This window comes from Anastrepha ludens, chromosome 2 (genome assembly GCF_028408465.1).
Source record: "Anastrepha ludens isolate Willacy chromosome 2, idAnaLude1.1, whole genome shotgun sequence".
NCBI classification, from domain to species: domain Eukaryota; kingdom Metazoa; phylum Arthropoda; class Insecta; order Diptera; family Tephritidae; genus Anastrepha; species Anastrepha ludens.
In genome coordinates, this window is record NC_071498.1 from 100,919,958 (window position 1) to 100,940,829 (window position 20,872).

Consider the following 20,872-nt stretch of genomic DNA (forward strand, 5'->3'; position numbering starts at 1 on the left):
AACCTCTTTTTTGCAGAAATTAAGGGATGTAACGCCTTTCCAAGACACTTTACAAGATAAGGGTGGCCACGCTGGACCCTTGGAACTACATTATTTACATCTTTAGCAGTTTTAGCATAGATTTTGTCGTTTTGCTTGTTATAAACTTCTTTTTTTTTCATCTGTAAAAAGAATTTTTTCAAGGCCGTTGACCGCGCACCACCGAAGATACTGTTTGCATCGAATCTAATTTTTTTCAAACGCGGTAGTCTAAAGATGACCCTTCGAGCGACAGAAGGCTTTCATGTAGAGATCATCTCGAATTATTCTTGACATGGATCTGATCGATACATTCATTTCCCTGGACATGATTTTTGGCTTCCTAAGGGGGTTTCTGCGAATTCTTTCTCGAACGGCATTTATAGCTGCACTGATTCGAATCACGCTAGAACGACCACTTCTTTTTCTGTGTGCCACTTCAGATGTTTGGGAAAAACGATTGATCGTGCGGTAAACAAACATTCTCGAAATATTAAGTTTTTCCAGCAGTTCGTAAATCTCACTTCCACTTTTACCTCACTTATGTAATGCAATCACTGCAATGCAATTTTCCTCCTAGCTCCCACTCCATTATTAGCAAGCGAAATTCGCCACAAAACTGAGTATAATTTATGAGTAGACAATGCATACGAACAAAAGCAAAAATAACGGAACCTTATTCTGGGAATTAGTTCTCGCCATATGCATTGTAAAATCTGTCACAGAATTTAGGGCAAGACTAAGTATACTTGAAGGTAAGACGTTACACGCTCATTTGGCTCACTTAGAAAATCCACATTATCTATGTGGTGGGCGTGGTTCTTCGCCGACTTTGTCTACTTAAAAGGACACATTATTTTATCTCAAAAGTAGGTAATATACAATATTATTTGAGTTAAAATTTCTTCTCGACTGCAAGAATGCAGCATGCTGTGTTTTTGTTTATCATATAGTTTTTTCTTTGCTCAGCAATTCGCTACAGCTTTACTTTGGGCAAAGCTCTACTTATACAAGCAAGACTCTTACAAGAATTTCTCGAGCCCCGAAGCTATATAAATTGAATACAGGTTAGTTAGCCGCACCATATTGGTATGCGCTGTGAGGTCCAACGACTTGTACATATCTGCCGGGCAAGGAAGTGCTAATTGAAAATCGGATTCATAGTGAGAGAAAAAGCTCGTAGCCTTTCGCTCATTCTGGTAGCTGAACGTCTCGCATGAAACATTAAAGAGTAATTCCTCAAGGGCTACATATCTAACTTTCGTTCACCCTCCTAAGCTTCAATTTAAATTAAGTATTGTAGTCCTTAGAAAGTAAAATTAACACCGAACGAACAAAAACCACGCTTCTGAGTTTCTCATTATGGTTGTCCTATCCTACGGTTTAGAAACATTTATGATTGATTGCAATCTCGTTCCCCCGAGTTTTCGGTTTTACGTTACCAAAACGACCCGCATTTATGTCTGCTCAAAGATCTTCAGTTGCATCCCTAAATGTTTATGGAAAATATTCATGCTGTTATAAAAACAACACCTGCGCCTTTGGACTGTCCCTAAAAAAGATTCGCGCATGCTTTGTTGAATGCGAGGAAACCTTCTCCTCTGCTACCACCAGCTGGTATCGGATCGAATGCTTTCAGAGTCGGACCGTTTGTATACATTCGAACGACACGCACGGTTCAATCTACTCATAACATCGAAGTTAATGTGAGAAGGCGAAACGGTCCAGGATATCGGGTCATGCGCTGGGTTTGCACTATAGTTTTTTGAAAACATAAAGAAAAACGTTTAAATTACGAGAAAATATAAATAAAACATCGTAATTTGTAGTGCTCATATTATTTTGCACACAGAAGTAATTAATCAGACATATGAAATCATGTTTCCCAAGCAATTTTTTCGTAAAACTTTTTAGGCCATCAGTTCTTCCATCGTTTCTTGAACAACTGCCTAAAATGTCCTGTTAAAAAGGAGTTAGAGCGATAAAAGATGTACCTATATATTCTCTGGAAAACTTCTTTATTTGTCTTCTTTCTTGTCTTCAAAAACTGTGCAATTAACAAAAATCCTCAAAAAATTAAAAATTAATAACTATGTATGTAGTTGGAAGTTGCTACTGATGAGATTAGCGCGGAGAATGCGGTACTGTAAAATCAGCAGTAGAAATCCTTTGAGTGAAATTGTGTTCGATGTTTAAGCGCAAGGTTTACCCTTTCAACTAAAACAAAAATTATTTCAAGGTATTTTTGTGTCTCTTATTTTTAGCGCAATTAAAATTCATTCGAGACGAGGTCTATCTACTCCGGTGAAACAAATTATAGTATTTCGAGAACAGGCTTATAAAATTAATGTGAAATATTTGTTCCATTATCCAAGAAATCAGCGACCCAAAAGCAGGTGAAGTAACGAAATGGTTTAGAGAAGGACCCAACCAAAGTGAGGTCAAGATGATGAAAATTGTCCAAAAACTCGGCAAAAGGATAAGCAACACAATCGTGTTTACATATTCCAAAAACAAAAAAGCAGAGTACATTTGAGTTTAATATAATTTCAGGAAATATTGCAGTTATATTTCTTGTTAGCTTTTTAATTACTAATAGGTGTGCAAAATTTTGGAAAATTGATACTAAAACGAAAATTACAAACATGCACTAAAATGACGTTTGCATGTATTTATGTATGTACCTATATACATACATATGTATTTAGACGGATGCATTTTGGCCAGTATTTCTGCATGTCCTGCCCTTCGAGGCGTTTGTGTGTGTTTGTGCGCACGTGCGTGTGGACGCAATCACCCTCATTCATGCAAGCACATGCGTTGCAGCGGATTTGTTGAATCAGCCATTGCGGCTACCGGCCACGGCTGCTCCTGACCATAGCTGCCATGTGGTCGATGCAAGCTCCGCAATTAACTGATGTTACTGCCTCGTTGCTACTATTTGTTGCCGCTGAGCAAGAGCTCATGGCTGTCGCTGTTTATATAAATAGTCTTCTTTCACATTCGAATGCAGTTTTCAATGTCTTTGCAAAATTGATGTGGATGCGGATGAAAAATAAAGCTGGATCAACAACGCACTTCTCGTTGGGTAGCTTTACTCCGGCAACAGAACCAAGTCCCTGCTCCTCAACCATCAGCTCTTTGTATATTTTTTGATATGTATATATGTATGTACATATATATATATATATTTATATTTTTAAATTCCATTTGTGTAATGTAACGCGTATTCATATATGTATTTACTAGTAAAAGCATTTCTTTGTTTGTTCGACTGCTTGTTTACGGCTTGAACATCCATGCATCCACACATGCGCACGCAAGCACACATACAAATGAACGCTTGTAGTATATGAATGTCAAAAGCTGTCGTGCAGTTGTCCGTTGGTGTTTTTGTTCCTACACACACTTAAGTGTTAATAACTATACTTACATACGCATACATGTGTTCCTCCTCCTTCACCAAATGCACACTCACTCAAACAAACAGACTCGTAAGCACTTATTCAACCATTTAAATGGTCGCAACGGCTGTTTGGGTGTTACGACATGACGTTGATGACCACAGCTAAATGCAACCGAATGCGGCTGTGAATTTCTGTTTGTTTCATGCCCGCCTATTCAGCCTCGCCATGAGCTGCATTTAGCCACACAAGTGCCTACACATGGCATTTCAGCAACAGGAGCAGTAGACAATTTTAAATCAGTAGCGATATTTTGAAGTACTACAAATACATACGTACACACATGCAGACATACGAATACGTAGTAGAATTGAAATTAGTTACGGCTTAAGTGCGCTTCAACGCGACACTCAACAGCCAACGCTCCTCTTGTGATAAAGGATTTTTGCCTTACAATTCAGTTAGTCTTAGCGAAAATAGAGCGTTTACAAATAAAATAAATTGGTGTTTGTATCGTTGGATACCATAGAGGTGTTGAGTATTTTTGCTGCTACGTACATTTATTTGATTTTGTCGAGTGTAAATGGGGGGTCCTATAGATTTATGCGGCATTCAAATGATGAACTGAATTTATGGAAAACCTTTTCATTGCAGAAATGCACTTGGCGGTTTTGTCATAACCTGTCGACAGATGATCATTATTACATACAACATAATTGGCGTTTACACTCTTTTCGGGTGTTTGGCTGAGCTCTTAATCCTATTCATAGCATGCGTCTTGATGCTGTTCCACAAATGGAGGAACACTGTTTTAAGCCGACTCTGAACTAATTGGTTTAGCCACAGCACTATTTCGCTTTAGAGAGTTCCTGAATGTCAAACTGTTAGTAAATATTAAGACGTTCAAGTACTTAATGAACTCAGAGAAGGAATAAGGAAAGGACTAAAGAAATTTCTAACGAAGTAGTGCATATGAGTGTTCTTGTTGTTCATCACGCCTTGAAATTACGGTGTAGTCACTGTTCGTCATCGTCTTTTTCATCTAAAGCTAGGTCCGGGAAACATTATTTTTCGACTTCTTGGGCTCGAGGGAGAAGGGTGCTAGGGGAAAGGGCTTAATGCAGGATGTGAATAGGTGGTTAGTATCGTGCGAGGTACCTTCACATGGCGAACATATGTTGAATATGTGGGGGTTGGTTCCGGATAACTTCGAGCTTAACCTGCTTAAATATCCTCAACGCAAAATAACACGGGACTTAAAAGGCAGATAAAGCTCTTTTCCTGAGATGACTGAACAAACAATTTCTGCTTGCATGTACCATAGGAATCACCCCTGCAAACATTTTCTATAGCCTGAAGCACCGCTCAGGAAAGCGAGGAGGCATACATTCGATGACACCAACGAAATCCAGGACCAACTGCAACTATTGAACCGGACAGTATATATACCAATCGGGATCCTCGTACCACCTTCCGAAACTCGCAAGCATCACCCATCACAAACGAAGAGCTTCAGCTGCCTCATGAGACTCGCATAAATGTATCTTAGTTACAGTATATTGTAACAACTTCTCCTTATCCAGAATCAACCATGGAAACTCAATATTCAAGGTTTGTTCAAAATTAAGTTGAATTTTCAAATTTCGTGGGTTACGTACATTCGATTTTCGATTATTATTTTTTTATGTTGGTACACTCATCTCGAAGACATGTTAACGGGTTTAGCAGTATAGGATGTTTAGGTAGTTTGTGAGAGGCATAAATAAGGCGTGTTCGGCGATTTTCTACTATCGACTCTAGCCTCTCCTGGATTCTTCCATTGGGACGATTGAGCTGCGGTTTTGATGCCATAACCATATACCCATGATTCGTCACCAGTTATGACATTTTTAAGCAAATCTGGATTACCGTTGACATCATCCAACAATTCATGAGCGGTGCTCATGCCACGTAGGTTTTGGTGAAAATTCATGATTCGTGGCCAAAATTTCCGAAAATATTGCATAGCATGAGCCAACCGGTATGACGACATCCTCAGCAACTTCTCTAATTGTCATTCGACGATTCTCCATAAACATTTTCTTCACTTTCTCAATATTTTTATCGGTTGTTGAAGTGCGAGCGTCATCATTCACATCTTCTCGACCTTCTGTGAAATGCTTCTACCACTTGTAAACATTTTTTTTGACTCAGAGTACTTTCACCGTATGCCACTGTCAGCATTGCAAGTATTTTAAGCACTTAATTCCATTTTTTACACAAAATTTGATGCAACTTCTTTGATCCATTTTTTCGATAGCAGAAAATCACCGAACACGCAAAACACTTGTCTTATTTACACTTCTCACAAATAAACTAAACATGCTATATTGCTAAAACCGTGAACATGTCGTCGAGACGAGTGTACCAACCCTCTGGACCCGACCTGGCGAATCAACACCTTCCTGGGTCTACCGTTAGAAGAGTTAGACGATGGCAATCGGTGACTACACCACACTGGCAGCGCTTAGAGAACTTCTACAACAACAACAACAAATTCTATAAAATGAATCACCCTATCGGAAGATTTATAATTTTTGCAAATTTTGCCCCACCTTGTATAAACAGTCGTTCTAAATAACCTCCAAGATAAGACCAAGAGCCTTACCTTGGAACATTGTGACATACAAACATAGATATGATTTCAAAAAATCTCACTATCTCACATAAACTTTGATATTTTTCGAGACATTTTTTAGCTAGAGTCGACGAACAAATCCTTTAAATTCTTTGAAAATCATTAAGAAATTTAATATCTGTCAAGTTTTTTAATGCTAAATAGTTGCTAAAAAACTCACCTCAATTCTCCAAATCTCCACACCAGGTTTCTGTCCAGCATCTACAAAAGCTTTATTTATGACTGGCTCCATTGCTTTTAGTTTTCACTACTACAAATATTATTTCAGAATTTATAAGCAACTTAACAGCTGACTGATCTTTGTATTTGATTTTTCCTTTGCTGTTTAGCGGCTCAGCTGGCAGTAGTCAAGGTTGAAGCGGTAAACAACTGAAAAAAAATGTTTTAAATTGCTTAAAATCAAAGAGAGCAAATTTACGCTTAAAATATTAAACTTAATTAGTGGAAAAATGCGGCAATTTATTTACTATGAACTACAAACGTACGTACATACATTCATACACACGTAAATAATTTACTCATTAAAGTTTTAATTTAATTGGCTTTAAATAAATAAATGGTTCAATGTCTGGCTGGTTCCTTTTTCATCAGCTCTTTCAACGAACGCGCCGTCAACTATGAATGGCAGCTGCCACTATGTATTTGCCAACTGGAATCTATGAATTTTCATGAAAGTGAAATTTTGACATTTATCGATTTTCCTCATTACTCATACAAGTACTTGCATGCATACATATGTACATATATGGGAGCCCGCACACACGCCTCGATGAAATCATCCGCGGTCGCCAAAGGGATGGACGGAGATAAGAGCAACCGCATATGTAATTACATACATATGTACGTACATAGAAAAATATTTTATGCTTTTAGGTGAATCGAGCTCTATCTACTTAATGCGAAGCGAACATGGACATGAAATGCATATGTATATGTAAGTATGTTTGTGTGTGCTTACATTACTTACAGGCACACATACATATGTATGTCTATAACTCAGCTTTTGTTCAGTAGTTTTATTTATAAGCACTTTATATGGCTCGTACATGTTTCAGTGAACATGTGAAGATAGTTTATATGTATGTATATGTACATATGTCTATACTAATATTATAAAGAGGAAAACTTTGTTTGTTTGTTTGTTTGTTTGTTTGTAACGAATAGGCTCAAGAACTACTGGACCGATTTTAAAAATTCTTTCACCATTCCAAAACTACATTATCCAAGAGTAACATGGATTACATTTTATTTTGGAAAAAAATAGGGTTCCGTAAGATATTTGGATTTTTCGGACACAAACTGAAAAAAATCTTATATATAAAATAAAGTCAACTTTTTGTGTGTGTTCGCTAACCGGCCGTGTCTGCACCGAATTAAACCAAACTTTCACACAATGTTAAGAAGGTATTGAAGATGGTTTCCGTATAGTTTGAATTGGCAGATAGGGTCTCGAGATATAGGTCAAAACGTGGACCCGGGTAACCTTCGGAGGTGTATGTACAATATGGGTATCAAATTGAAGCTGTTGGTAAATGCCTTAGTACAGAGCATTTTTCATGCCGCTACGTGACTGGGGTCTTGAGATATAAGTCAAAACGTGGACCCGGGTAACCTTTGGTTGTGTATGTACAATATGGGTATCAAATGAAAGCTGCTGATAAGTGCTTTAATACGGGGTAATTTTCATACCTATTGATGACTAGGGTCTCGAAATATATGCCAAAACGTGGACCCGCCGTGTCTTTGCACCGAATTAAACCAAACTTACGCACATTGTTAAGTAAGTATTGAAAATGGGTTTCGTAAAGTTTGGTTGTAATTCGGAGCACTGGCAACGGGTACAGCGTTCTTTTGAGCCAGCCATAATGTCGCTTACTTTTTTAACGCTTGGGGCGGAACTGAACTGTCAAATTGACAGTGTGAGTTACAATGTGTCAATATTTCTTTCTGAAGTAAGTGCAACATGTAAAAATTGTTTGTGAATTTTTTTGGAGTGGATTTTGGAACAGTGAATAATTTCTTACGAAATTTGAGAATTTAATGTGAAATCCGAATGAAATTAACAATTTTTTTCGTTGTTAATGGTTAAAAAAGCTCCAATGCTTAATAAAACATATAAATTGAAACGAAAAATTCATGGATGATCAGGAAAAAAGACGATTGTTTATTCATATGCGTTGATTTGAAATTTAAAAACAATCTTCTTTTTTCCTGATTTTCAATTTATATTTTATATTTACTCAAAAACAAATAGAAAAACAAAAAATATTATTTATGCCAAAGCTTTTGAATAAAGAATAAAGAAATAAATAATATGAAAACCATATATTTTCTGTTCTAAACCATATCTATTCTATTTTAGTGTGCCCAGCGAAGGGGGCCGGGTTTGCTAGTATGTAATAAAATTGTGCCAGTTCGAAAATGCATCTTAAATGCAGCCCGCGAAAAAGATTTTGCTCCTCAACATTTTTAAATGTTTTGACTGTTCATTTATTTATTTAAATTATTTCCTTTATAAAAATATAGTTTATTTTATAATAAAGACCTTATTTATCCTAGTTACAAACTTTGTAAAGTTTTTATAAAACTTCGGCAAATTTTCATCAAAATTTTTCTATTTATTATCAGAAATGTATGAACGCAGTTTTATAGCTCATTAATTTTTGCAAGTTTGAAATGTCTCAGAATTCTCTTTCATTTTTTGATAATTTTTTCCCCTTACAATATTGCGTATTTTGTCCGCTTAGAAAAATGCCTCGATTTGGTATGTGGATAAAATGCGCAAGGGAAGGAAAAGAATCCCCTAATTTGCACTTTATTATATCAAAATTCAATTGGCTATAAAATTGCGTGTCCAATTTCTTTTTAAATCTGATTAAAAAATTTAGAAATTTGGAAAAAATTTGTCCAATTTTTCAAATTTGAGTATAAAGTGTGAAATTTGGATGTATGTGTATGCTTTTTAAACTATGGTTTTACTATATATGATATTTTAAACAAATTCTAATAAAAAAAATAATGACATTAAGACAAAGAAAAATTGTCAAAACTGGTAAAAATGATGAGGTGTTTTATTTTTTTCGGTTCTTTTTGTTGCGGGTCGTATAAAGATACATATATGCATTGTGTAAGTAAAAGTCTGTTTATTTGCTTGTAGTTTAAACGTCCAAAACCATTCATCCAATTTGCATGAAATTTCAATGATTTGCTGCGAACATGCCAGGATTTCCAGATTTCCATGTTTGTAGCATAAGTAGTCGATTTGGCTAAATACTTAAAATATTTGTATACAAGTATTAACTACATAAAAATTGCTTTTGAAGAAAGTGGATCAGTTAACTGGAGCTATGGTCAAATTTGAAAAAAAAAATGTGTGTAGGGTGACTAGGCAGCAATATCAGTTTTCCCAATTGTTACATATGTTTCAGCAGATGGCAAACTATTTCAAAATTTTCTTGAAATTCCTGTTCATTTGTAAATATGTACACAACGAAAGGTTCGTTGTGACATTAGCAAGCAATTCTTCGCACTGTCGAAGCGAAATTGCCGTTATTGGAGCGAACATACGAGGTCAGTAAAAATAAAAATTAAAAGGTTATACCTATTAGGCTTAGAAAGTAGATTTACATAAATCATAGAAAAATAAATAAGGATGGATGTTGAATAATGATGTATGGAAAGTCTGGTGGACAAACACTTTTTTAGCTCCAATTGTCTTATGTCTAATGGAAAACCCTTTGGTAAATATTGTATTGTAATATATATAAGTATGTATGTATATTCGATTTCCAAATAATGTATATGTATATATTGCAGTAGAATTCAAGTATACTGGGAGATTTGATATTGCCTGCCGAAGGGCAACCGTTATTAGAAAAAAACGTGTTCTATTATTTTGGTACTTCATGCCCACAGCGGGTTTCGAACTCGGGCACTACCGGATGATAGCCACCAACCATTGCATTCGATTTGATAGGTTAGCACGACGATGTTCTTACAAACTAGTCCAGACCCCTGATTGGGCCAAATTTTTAAAACGGGATGCTTCTTGTTACTTTTTATTATTTACATATCTCAATTCAGTCCTTAAATTTGATATATCCAAACATGTTTGCTCGAGGGTAGTTGTGGTTTAGTACTCGTTTCTTCCTTCATCTTTAGGAATACAAGTCATTTCGACGTAGCCTTAAGATTAATTTCTAAATTTTTCTGAATCCTCTCACTCTATTTATGTGGGCTATTTTGCTAAAAAAAATATTTTTTACAAATTTCATCCTATGTCAGCGGACTTGTATCAAATGATATTACAATTTTGTTTACATAACGGTTGTATGAAGCAAAATAAAGGAATTTTTGTCTACCGCAAAAAACTTAGTTCGGATGGTAGTTTCCGCCAGAAAATTTTTATATGGGAATTTGAAAGAAAAAATATATATTATTAGAATATTACAGAGCACATAGAAATAAACAACTTGAAAGAGTTGCTGAGTTTAAAAGTAACAGGTATTTATATGGAAATACAATATAGTCTGATTAGGATTCATTGGAACTGACCGGTAGACAAGAAGATATACTAAAATGCTCAGACGGAGTTGACTTAGCCATGCTTGAGCATCCCTGAGTAAGACAACTCGAGCGAAAATGTATATTTTTCAATGAAACTTGGTATACATATTACTATAAGCGAAATCTACTTTTAACCATGACCACCTTCTATATGACGGTAAATTTCAAAAAAGAAAAATTTAATATAGTGTATGTGATATAAATGAAGCACAACTACTTAAATTTACGGTGAAACGCTCATTTTTGGGTAAATTTTTGGGTATCTCGATAACATTTAAAAAAAACTATCCCACACTTGGTGCACTTATTGCGTCTTCAGTGTCTTCAGCGGATACTACCCAAGTAGGTAAAGGGGTCAACGTTCTCAATTTGATCACCATTTAAGAGGAGCGGGCGTGCTGCTAGTGGATCGAATTTTCATGTCTTTCGTTTTCTCTTGATTTATTTTTAGCCCTGCATTCAATGATATTGAGGGCAGATCGTCAATTTTGTTCTGCATGTCGCTGTGTTTGATGGGGAGAAGGCATATATCAAAATAATAAAAAAGACAACAGGCAGCCTTGCCGTAAGCCAGCACTGGAAGAAATGCTTTCCGACAGATTACCATTGTACAAAATCGTGCATTCAAAGTTGTATGGTGCGCGCATACGAGAGAGATAGCTTTCGAAGGATCGATCTACATATATGCTGTTATGAAAAATGCAATCAAAAGCTGTACTGTAACCTACAAAAGTCAGTTGAAGGGTTGCCTGCCACTCTTGTACACACCTTCTGCTCAAATATGAACGAGACGGTATCAATAAAACGGTCCGCAGATGACATATGGCAAAAATAAATTTTTTGTTTTTTGGTAGGACTGTTATAAGCTTACTTGGCAAATTTCAGCGTGATATGTCACATAGTTTGTTTTCTGTGCTACTGTAAACAAGTCAAGCTCGAGTGTGTTCTTCGAATTTAACGATGGAAATTCAAGTTGAACAAATAATTTGTTTGAAATTTTGTTATTCCAACGAAATTTCGGCTTCAGATGCCTTAAAAATGTTGCAGACAACCTATGGGGACTCTACTCTATCGCGTGCACGTGTTTTCCAGTGGTACAAATCGTTCAAAGAGGGCCGTACATCGGTTGAAAACTTGCCGCATGAACGTCGTCCAGCAACATCAGTAAACGACGAAAACATCGAAAAAGTAAAGGAAATTGTGCTTGGAAATCGCACAGATCGCCAAATCGGTTAACGCTGAATATTATTTAGACGTTTTAAAGCGTTTGCGCGAGAACTTTCGAGAAGGAATTGTGGGACAACAAGTCATGGTTCTTGCATCACGATAATGCACCAGCTCACACATCACGTCTTGTTCGCGATTATTTGAACAAAAATAATGTTAATATCGTTCCGCAAGCACCGTATTCGCCTGATATGGCTCCATGTGACTTTTTCCTGTTTCCCAAGCTCAAGTTGCCGCTTCGTGGAAAACATTTTGAGACAATTGAAGTCATAAAAGAGAATTCGAAGAACACACTCAAGCTTGACTTGTTTACAGTAGCACAGAAAACAAACTATGTGACATATCACGCTGAAATTTGCCATGTAAGCTTATAACAGTCCTACCAAAAAACAAAAAAAAATTTGTTTTTGCCATATGTCATCCGCGGACCGTTTTATTGATACCGTCTCGTTCATATTTGAGCAGAAGGTACATACTTGCTCCACAATGAGACGTAGGTTGTTAATTTGATCTACACAGGAACGCTTGCTTCTGAAACCTGCTATCGCTCTGCGGGCTTTTCAATGAGATAAACAAATGCATGCATAGGCAAATTGTTACCTGCTGTTGAACGTAAGCCTACACTATTGTTCCCATGGAAGAAATCCGACGTTTGCCCATTCTTCCTTTTAGTCATATCTGAAAACAGTGGCATTTGTTTACGTGCCCATTAGCTCGTAGTTTTACCTATGCACATATTTCTAAATACATATATGCAAATGTACATACGTATGTATGTACATTGGTATTCTGAGTTAACTTCAGTTTATAACATATACTCGGAAAATTTTTTGAACTAAAAATATATATTTGGGGGATTTTCTGTGATCCAGATGTTTGCACGCATGCATACATACTTAAGTATATATTATATATACAGGCTCACATACAGATGTTCGGGATGTGTATATTTTTTGTAGACTGCTGAAAATTTAATGAGCTGGTGGCTTGTGCCGCCCGCATAAACAAATTCGCTGATTCACTAGACACAAACTGGAAATAGATTTGAAACCTTTCGCTTTCATTTATTTGTTTGAGCAAAATATTTTTCTGTTTGAGATTTTAATTTGGTTGAAGAACAAACCGAGTGCATACGTACATATATGTATGTACATATATATGTTTGTATACATAAATATATCTACATTCTTGCATTGCTAATTAAGCTTTTTATTTATTCCCATAAGCAATTAAACAAATCTTGTGGGATATTGTATTATTAAGAATGGATATTGAAAATTTAAGAATACTTAGAAATCGCTGTCCTGAAAGTCATTAATCTTCAGGTAAAAAGCTCATGGTTTGGTCTTATTTCATTTGGATTCTCGGAAGATGTGATATTTCTTTACATACTTAGTCCGAAATTTAGATGTTGGAAAATTATTCAGCTTTTCTAATTCTTCAGATGGCGCAAAACTACTCACCATCGGAAGATTTATAATTTTTGCAAAAAACGGCGCACGTCAATCATATTTGTCCCTTGTGAGCTGAACAGCTGCAGTATACCTACAACAAAACAGACAAGCAATGGAACGCGTAAAGGTCAAAATAAAGATTTCCATGACTTAAGACCTTTTTGTTTGTATTTAGCAAAAAAGTTATACAAAAACAAAATTGGATGATCATCAATGCTATCGTGATGTAATAAACATTTAATAGGAATATGAATAAGTTCGTGCGGTTTTTTTCGAAATTTGAAACTTTATTGACGTAAAATGGTTACAAATTTAATATTCAAAATATTGTCCATCGCTTACTACTACTTTTTCCCATCTTTCTGGCAATTCACGGATTCCCTTTGTGAAAAATTCGGTCGGTTTTGCCGCAATCCACGAATCGATCCATTTTTTGACTTCATCGTAATTACGGAAGTGCTGGTCAGCCAGGCCATGTTGCATCGATCGGAAGAGATAGTAATCGGATGGCGCAAGGTCTGGACTATACGGCGGGTGGGGTAGGACATCCCATTTGAGCGTTTCTAAGTATGTTTTGACCACTTGTGCAACATGTGGCCGAGCATTGTCATGTTGCAAAATAACTTTGTCGTGTCTATCGGCGTATTGCGGCCGTTTTTCTCGCAGTGCTCGGCTCAAACGCATCAATTGTCGTCGGTAGACATCCCCCGTAATCGTTTCATTCGGTTTCAGTAGCTCATAATACACAACACCCAGCTGGTCCCACCAGATACACAGCATAACCTTCAGGCCATGAATATTCTGCGCCGACGTCGATGTTGAAGCATGGCCAGGGTATCCATACGTTGCCCGACGTTTTGGATTGTCGTAATGGACCCACTTTTCATCGCCAGTCACAATTCGATGCAAAAAACCCTTTCTTTTGTGCCGTTGAAGCAGTTGTTCGCATGCCATAAAACGGCGTTCAACGTCTCTTGGCTTCAATTCATACGGCACCCAATGGCCTACCTTTCGGATCATTCCCATGGCTTTTAAACGTTTGGAAATGGTTGATTGATCAACTCCAAAAGTTTTTGCAACCTCTTCTTGCGTTTGAGCCGGATCTTGATCGAGCAATTCCTCCAATTCGGTATCCATGAACTTTGGCGGCGCACCCTCGCGTTCTTCGTCTTCCAAGCCAAAATCACCACTTTTAAAGCGTGCAAACCACTTCTGGCACGTTCGCTCAGATAGAGCATGCTCACCATAAACTTCCACCAAGATACGATGACTTTCGGCTGCTTTTTTCTTCATATTAAAATAATGAAGAAGAATTCCCCGCAAAAACACATTATTTGGCACGAAATTCGACATTTTCAAGTGTGGTAAAAATATTGTTGTTTACGCTTCAAATAAAAAACTTATACTGACGTTTGTGCCTTACGACAGTAGCTCTCCAATGAATGTTTGGAAATGTGGATCGATGGAATAATAATCAAGTTACGCCATCTGTTGTAAAACCGCACGAACTTATAAATAGACCTATTATGTACATATAAAAATTAACGGGATTTTTCAAGTTCGGTTCATTTTTTAGCAGTGGTTTGTATTGCAGTCAGCTGTCACAATTCGAGCGGAAAATCGACAAATTACTAAACTGAGTTTGATTTCGCTTGAGAGGCGTACAGGAATTATTAAAGTAGACTACGAAATAGAGGATCTGCGAAATTCGAAACTGCGCACCGTTATGGATATTTTATATTGTTAAATAGGAAAAAATTAAAAGTAAAATACAATATAAAAAATAAAAAGGCGAATTAAAAAAAATCAAAAAATGTGTCGGCTAGACTCTGTACAATTCAAGAAAACCCCATTACACGTTCCTCCAGGCCGTTCGCTAGCATAAGACAAAGGCATTGAAGAATAAAAAATCATCTTTTCAGACGAAGCTCATTTCCATTGGCACTAGTACGTAAACAAACTGCTATAATTTGCTATATTTGGACATGAGGAAGCCACGTAAACACATTAAGAAGCTTTTACATTTCTCTCATCAAATACGCACATTTTGTTTACACTGTGGTCTGCTGGTGTCATTGGGAAGCAATTTTTTATTCACACAAGCAATGCGAGGCTTTTTGCCAACATTTTCTTGGCCTTTTTTGATAGTATGGACAATAACATGTGGTTTCAATAAAAGGGTGAAATACATATATTTACATACATACCCCACAGCCAATGAAGCAATAAATTTATTGCATAGAAATTCCTATAGACAAATAATTTCTCTATACTCTGCAGCACTTTTTAACACTGTAAAATCACCAGCCGTCGTCATCTATCTCATCTAAGAGTAGGCGCAAGAAACTCCAAAGGTAGGGGTGTTAGATGGGTGGGTTTAAGGGGTACGTGACTAGCTGATTAGAGTCGCGGGAGGTACCTTCAAATTTTGCGTAAAAAATGGAATTAAGTGCTCAAAAACACTTGAAATGCTGACAGTGGCATACGGTGGGAGTACTCTGATTCAAAAAATATGTTTACAAGTGGTACAAGCTTTCCACAGAAGGTCGAGAGGATGGGAAAGACGACGCTAGCTTTGGCCGCCTCTATGCATCAACAACCGATGAAAATGTTGAGAATCGTCGAATCACAATTAGAGAAGTTGCTGAGGACGTCGGCATATCGGTTGGCTCCTGCCATGCAATCTTTTCGGAAATTTTGGGCATGAAGCGTGTGGCAGAAAATTGTGATCAAAAACAACGTTGCATGCGTATCTCTCAGGAATTGTTGAATGACGTCAACGATGATCCAGATTTGCTCAAAAGTGACATAAATGGTGACGAATAATGGGTATATGGTTATAACATCGAAACCAAAGCCAAAGCGTCCCAATGGAAGAATCCAGGAGAGCCAATAGTAGATAGCAGAAAATCGCCGAACACACAAACAACTTGTCTTATTTATGCATCTCACAAACAAACTGAACATCCTATATTGCTAAAACCCTGAACATATCTTCGTGATGAGTGTACCAACATAAGACAAAAATAATAATCGAGAGTCGAATGTGCGTAACCTGCGAAATTTGAAAATTCACATTATTTTTTGAACACACCTCGTACATATAAAAATGAGAAATGTTACTGCCTTTGGGATCACTATTGACGTAGTACTTTTCTCTATCAAAATGATAAACAAATGAAAAAGGGTGTTATTGGTATTAACAGATATGAATCAAACTTTGTTCATAGGCTTGTTTTGATAGCTACAAGATTAAGATCGTTACCGCCCTATAGAAAAGGTTGTAATGGCCTTCAAAACGTAAACAGTTTGTGAGGTAATGCTTTGGAATTGTTGCTATCATAATGATTCACAGTTTTTATGTAAATAATAGGCTAACACAATATTTTTCAAGTTTTTGCAATTACTCTATGCAAATTATTTAAAAAAAAAATTTTAAAACCTTTTGTATGAAAATTACAAAACTCAAGATGTGTTAAGGAATTCAGGAGGTCGCTATTGCTTATCGAACAACACAACACCACACTTTGTTGGGTCCCCGACCACTCTGGAGTTTAGCGAAATGATAAAGCGGATGAATATGCAAGTAAATGCTCTGACGTTTGACCTTCAGCGAGTGGTAGAGGACATAAGCATTCCCCAAAACGAAGTGTACACTTCGATTGGCTTGAGCATAATCGGGGAAAGCAATAAATGTTGGTCTCTGACTACTGACTACGGAGTCCCCAAAGCGCTCTGGCCAAAACTGAATCTTAAAAGATCAAAACGTGTGATTGGATTCAACAGCATCCTAACAGGTGTTATAATGAGTCACTACACCAATGGCACCCTAGCCAGTAGAATGGGTGTACCTCACAATGACTTCTGCAGGAGTTGTGAAGATGAAGAAGTAATTGAGCATGTACAACACCTCTTCTCTAAATGTCCTGCGCTTCATAGAAGCTGTGCCAAACATATTGGGAAACTTGCAAATATCTTACCTTTCTAAAAAGATCTGGAACAGTTTAAGCAACTTAGTTAAGGGATAAATCCAATGCATGTATTACATTGGGCCTTGGGGCCACCGAATGTTTTGTCTTAGACAAGCAACCTGGATATGCCAACCTAACCTATTTCTATTTTGTATTATCATTTTAAGTTCTCAACCTCTTATACGAGTATATACAAGTGTATTGATTCATCTGTAGGCTTGACGTTTTTGTTTTTGTAGTAGCATAAACATTCCCTATACTTATACGTGGAATGCTGCTGGAGGGACAGTCCTAGACCGTTGATTTTTGGTTTATAAATAATAATATATTGGGAAATATATGCATCTTCCTTGAAATTTCTGCCTCAGCTAGCCCTAAAGTAAACATTTGTGCCAAGCGAAATTTTCAACACTTTCCAATGGTCACGTATCAGGTTGCATTGGTTCTCTACGACTACGCGTTAGTTTTTCTAGTAGCAAATACGGATTGTCTCAAGTGCGCTTGTTGACGAGATGAATATTCGCCCCATTCGAAATTATGATGTTTTACGTTTTCCAGCAGCTCTAGCGATCTCAGATATAGTAGCCTTCAATTTCTAGATTAATTGAATTTTTTATAAGCAAATCAGCGGAGGTCACTATATTAAACTCTCCACAGGCTAGTGCGACAAATACTGAAGTTCTGAGATTTGGATGCTCGCACATTATCGGCAATAGCAGCGGTGAAGTGAATCGGACGAGTTCAAGGGCTTCTGTGTAGCCGATTTCCCGAGTTTTCTTTACAAATTTGCGTCGGAACACTGTAGTCTCTGTTGGCACCTACATATGTATATATGTATGTATGTATTATATCGACTGAGATTCCTTCTTGAAATTCGTACTAAATTTCCCTTTGGAAGTAAGCTCTCAATATTTCTAAACGTAACCTTTTCGTACCACAGCGATATGATTTTGAAATTTTGGCACTTTTTTGAGGTCGAAATAACTGATAAATAAATAAAAATGAAATGTGATTTAAGTAATAAGATTTAGTACACAGCGGATGGTTAATCCTTTATACATATGTGTGCATACATATTTATATTTGATTAATCCCATCAAGTTGGACTACCCAGCTCAAATCAGTACTACGTCAATAAATACATAAAAAACATATTCTATGTTCAAATGTGTGTGCGCTTGTATGTGTGTGCACATTATAGGCAATTAGATTTAGTCATCACCAATGCAATTAAATTTCAATTACTTGATTAAGAACCTACTTACAATATTTTATAACGGCATTAACTAATAAAATCCAGCAAAAATACATCATTTGCAAATTTAATTGGATGAAATATTTAGTAGAAATTTGGCAAGTTAAGAATGAGTTGGAATTAAGATAATATATATATATATATTTACATGTACACAAAACTAATGAGTTTATTTAACAATTTATTTCGTCTTTAATTTCATAAGCAGTACTTCACCACTTTCTCGCATTATTTCAAGGCAATCTCAACAAAATTTTTTTCGCTTAATTTTGACGTAAATTGCTAATTTTATATTACATTACATTATGCGTAAGTTTTATTTTTCCTTTAATATTCGTCTTAGATAAATTTACTCAGAGATCAAAGGATTTGCTAGCAACGGGTAGGACAAATACTCACATTGAAATGGAATTCCCGAGAAAGTTTGACTATTTTCTGTTCGGACTTGTCACAAAACAGCGTTCTAGACCGGACCATAGCTCTTTATGTAAATTGCATACATAATCGCTGATCCGATTCATGATTCCTGTGGAACTGATTCCGATTATTGCTTTGGCTCTTATGGGCGAGCCGCTGATCCACGGTTGGCCAATTGAACACTGGAGTGTCCTGGAACTCACATATGTAAGTACAAGCCTGTTCTGTCTTGCGACAGAATTAAGCTTCTTCTTACATTTTTGAACAATCTTTGAGGTTCTCCAGGGCCTTCAGTGTAGCCAGACTGTCACTGAAACCTCCAATCTGTTTTCCGGCTTCGTCTTCTCTCGATTATCCATTTGGCTACTTTCAGGATGGCAAAAATTTCCGTTTTCAAAACAGCTGCTATTCCCCCATAGTGAAACTTCTTTCTATCGTTTAAGTAACATCCGGCTCCAGACCCTATTTCATTCTTGTACCCATCAGTAAAGAAAATATCCGTCAAACCTCCCTGAATGCATTCTGGATTGCTACATTGCTCACGCAAATCTGACATCAAATTTCCTTCCAAATGAAACTATGAGTATCAGGACGCCTTTAGGTGCCAAAAACAGTGGATACTGCTCAGATAGCAGGTTAAAGATTTCTCTGTGTCCCGAAGTTCCATCTTCGTGCCAGAAACCATATTTATGGAGTCTACACATTGCTTTTATTGCTTCCTGTTGTATCTTAAGATCCAGGGGGAGCAAATCAAGCATAGCATTTAGAGCATCGCCGGAGGTTGTACTCATGGCACCCGTAATGCATAAACATACACTTCTTTGCAGCCTGTATAGTTCCCGGAATGTGGACTTAACCATGCTCCGTCGCCAGTAGACCACATTGGCGTAAGTGATGATTGGTCTGATAAGTGCTGTGTATATCCATAGGACCACAGCAGGATTCAGACTCCAGGTTTTACCAAAGGCTCTGCGGCATTGCTGAAAAATCCTTAATACGCGATTCACCTCCAGTGAAACATGTGTCTCCCAAGTCAGCTTCTTATCCAAGATTACTCCGAGATATTCAACTTCATCGAAAAGATGTGGAGTAAATATGTAGGGAACAGGAAACAGCAAAAAATTTCTTTTTTGTATACTTAGCTCGCATTCACTACTCTGCGAAACTCTATCACTATTTGAGCTATGTTTAGCTGAAGATACATACATATATGTACTACTTCAAGCAAGCCCAATTCTCACTGACGACCACAGAATACTGCAGGTAACTAAACAATGAGTTCCAAAGGCCTGAGTATTTAGTATATCCCTTAGATATCTTCTACTCGAATCTAATCTAATACATAAATATATTCCATCTGATCTAATCAGCGATCCATCCAACAAAAATCTTAATTCCAATTGATCCTCAACTCTGATTATCTTAACAGATTCATGACCAAAACTGCCGCTTTGATAATATTGTCGAATGAGTGAAATTTTAAATGTTACTTAAATGCAATAAATTCTGTCTCCATCTAAAAAAAAAATCTTTATACATACATACGTATGTAATATTTACATATATAATTATAATAATTTAATTAATTATATATATACCTATATAATAATACATATATACATATGTATATACATACATATATAATACATATACACATATTACGTTATATACAAATGCAGCTGATCAATATTCCCATATGAAAAGTTTGCAAACAACGAAAGAAAAGTTGAGAGTTTATTTAAGAAATTAAAACGAGTGTCATATTAATTTCAAAACATATCAATGCATCAGTCATTGGCTATCAAAATCTGAAATGCCTTTGAAAAAGTGATATAAAGTGAATATACATATCTATATGTATATGCAAGCGACCAATATGGATA

General features: G+C 36.5%; 1 protein-coding gene across 1 annotated transcript in view; it reads right to left on the reverse strand.

Moving 5' to 3' along the window:
* Positions 1 to 20,872, reverse strand: part of LOC128854908 (gelsolin-like) — an 88,418-nt gene that overhangs the window by 55,820 nt on the left and 11,726 nt on the right. Inside the window, exon 2 of the mRNA XM_054089364.1 lies at positions 6,260 to 6,468. Within this exon, the coding sequence (XP_053945339.1) occupies positions 6,260 to 6,331 (72 nt within the window). The 5' untranslated portion in view covers positions 6,332 to 6,468. The remainder of the gene's footprint in view (positions 1 to 6,259; positions 6,469 to 20,872) is intronic.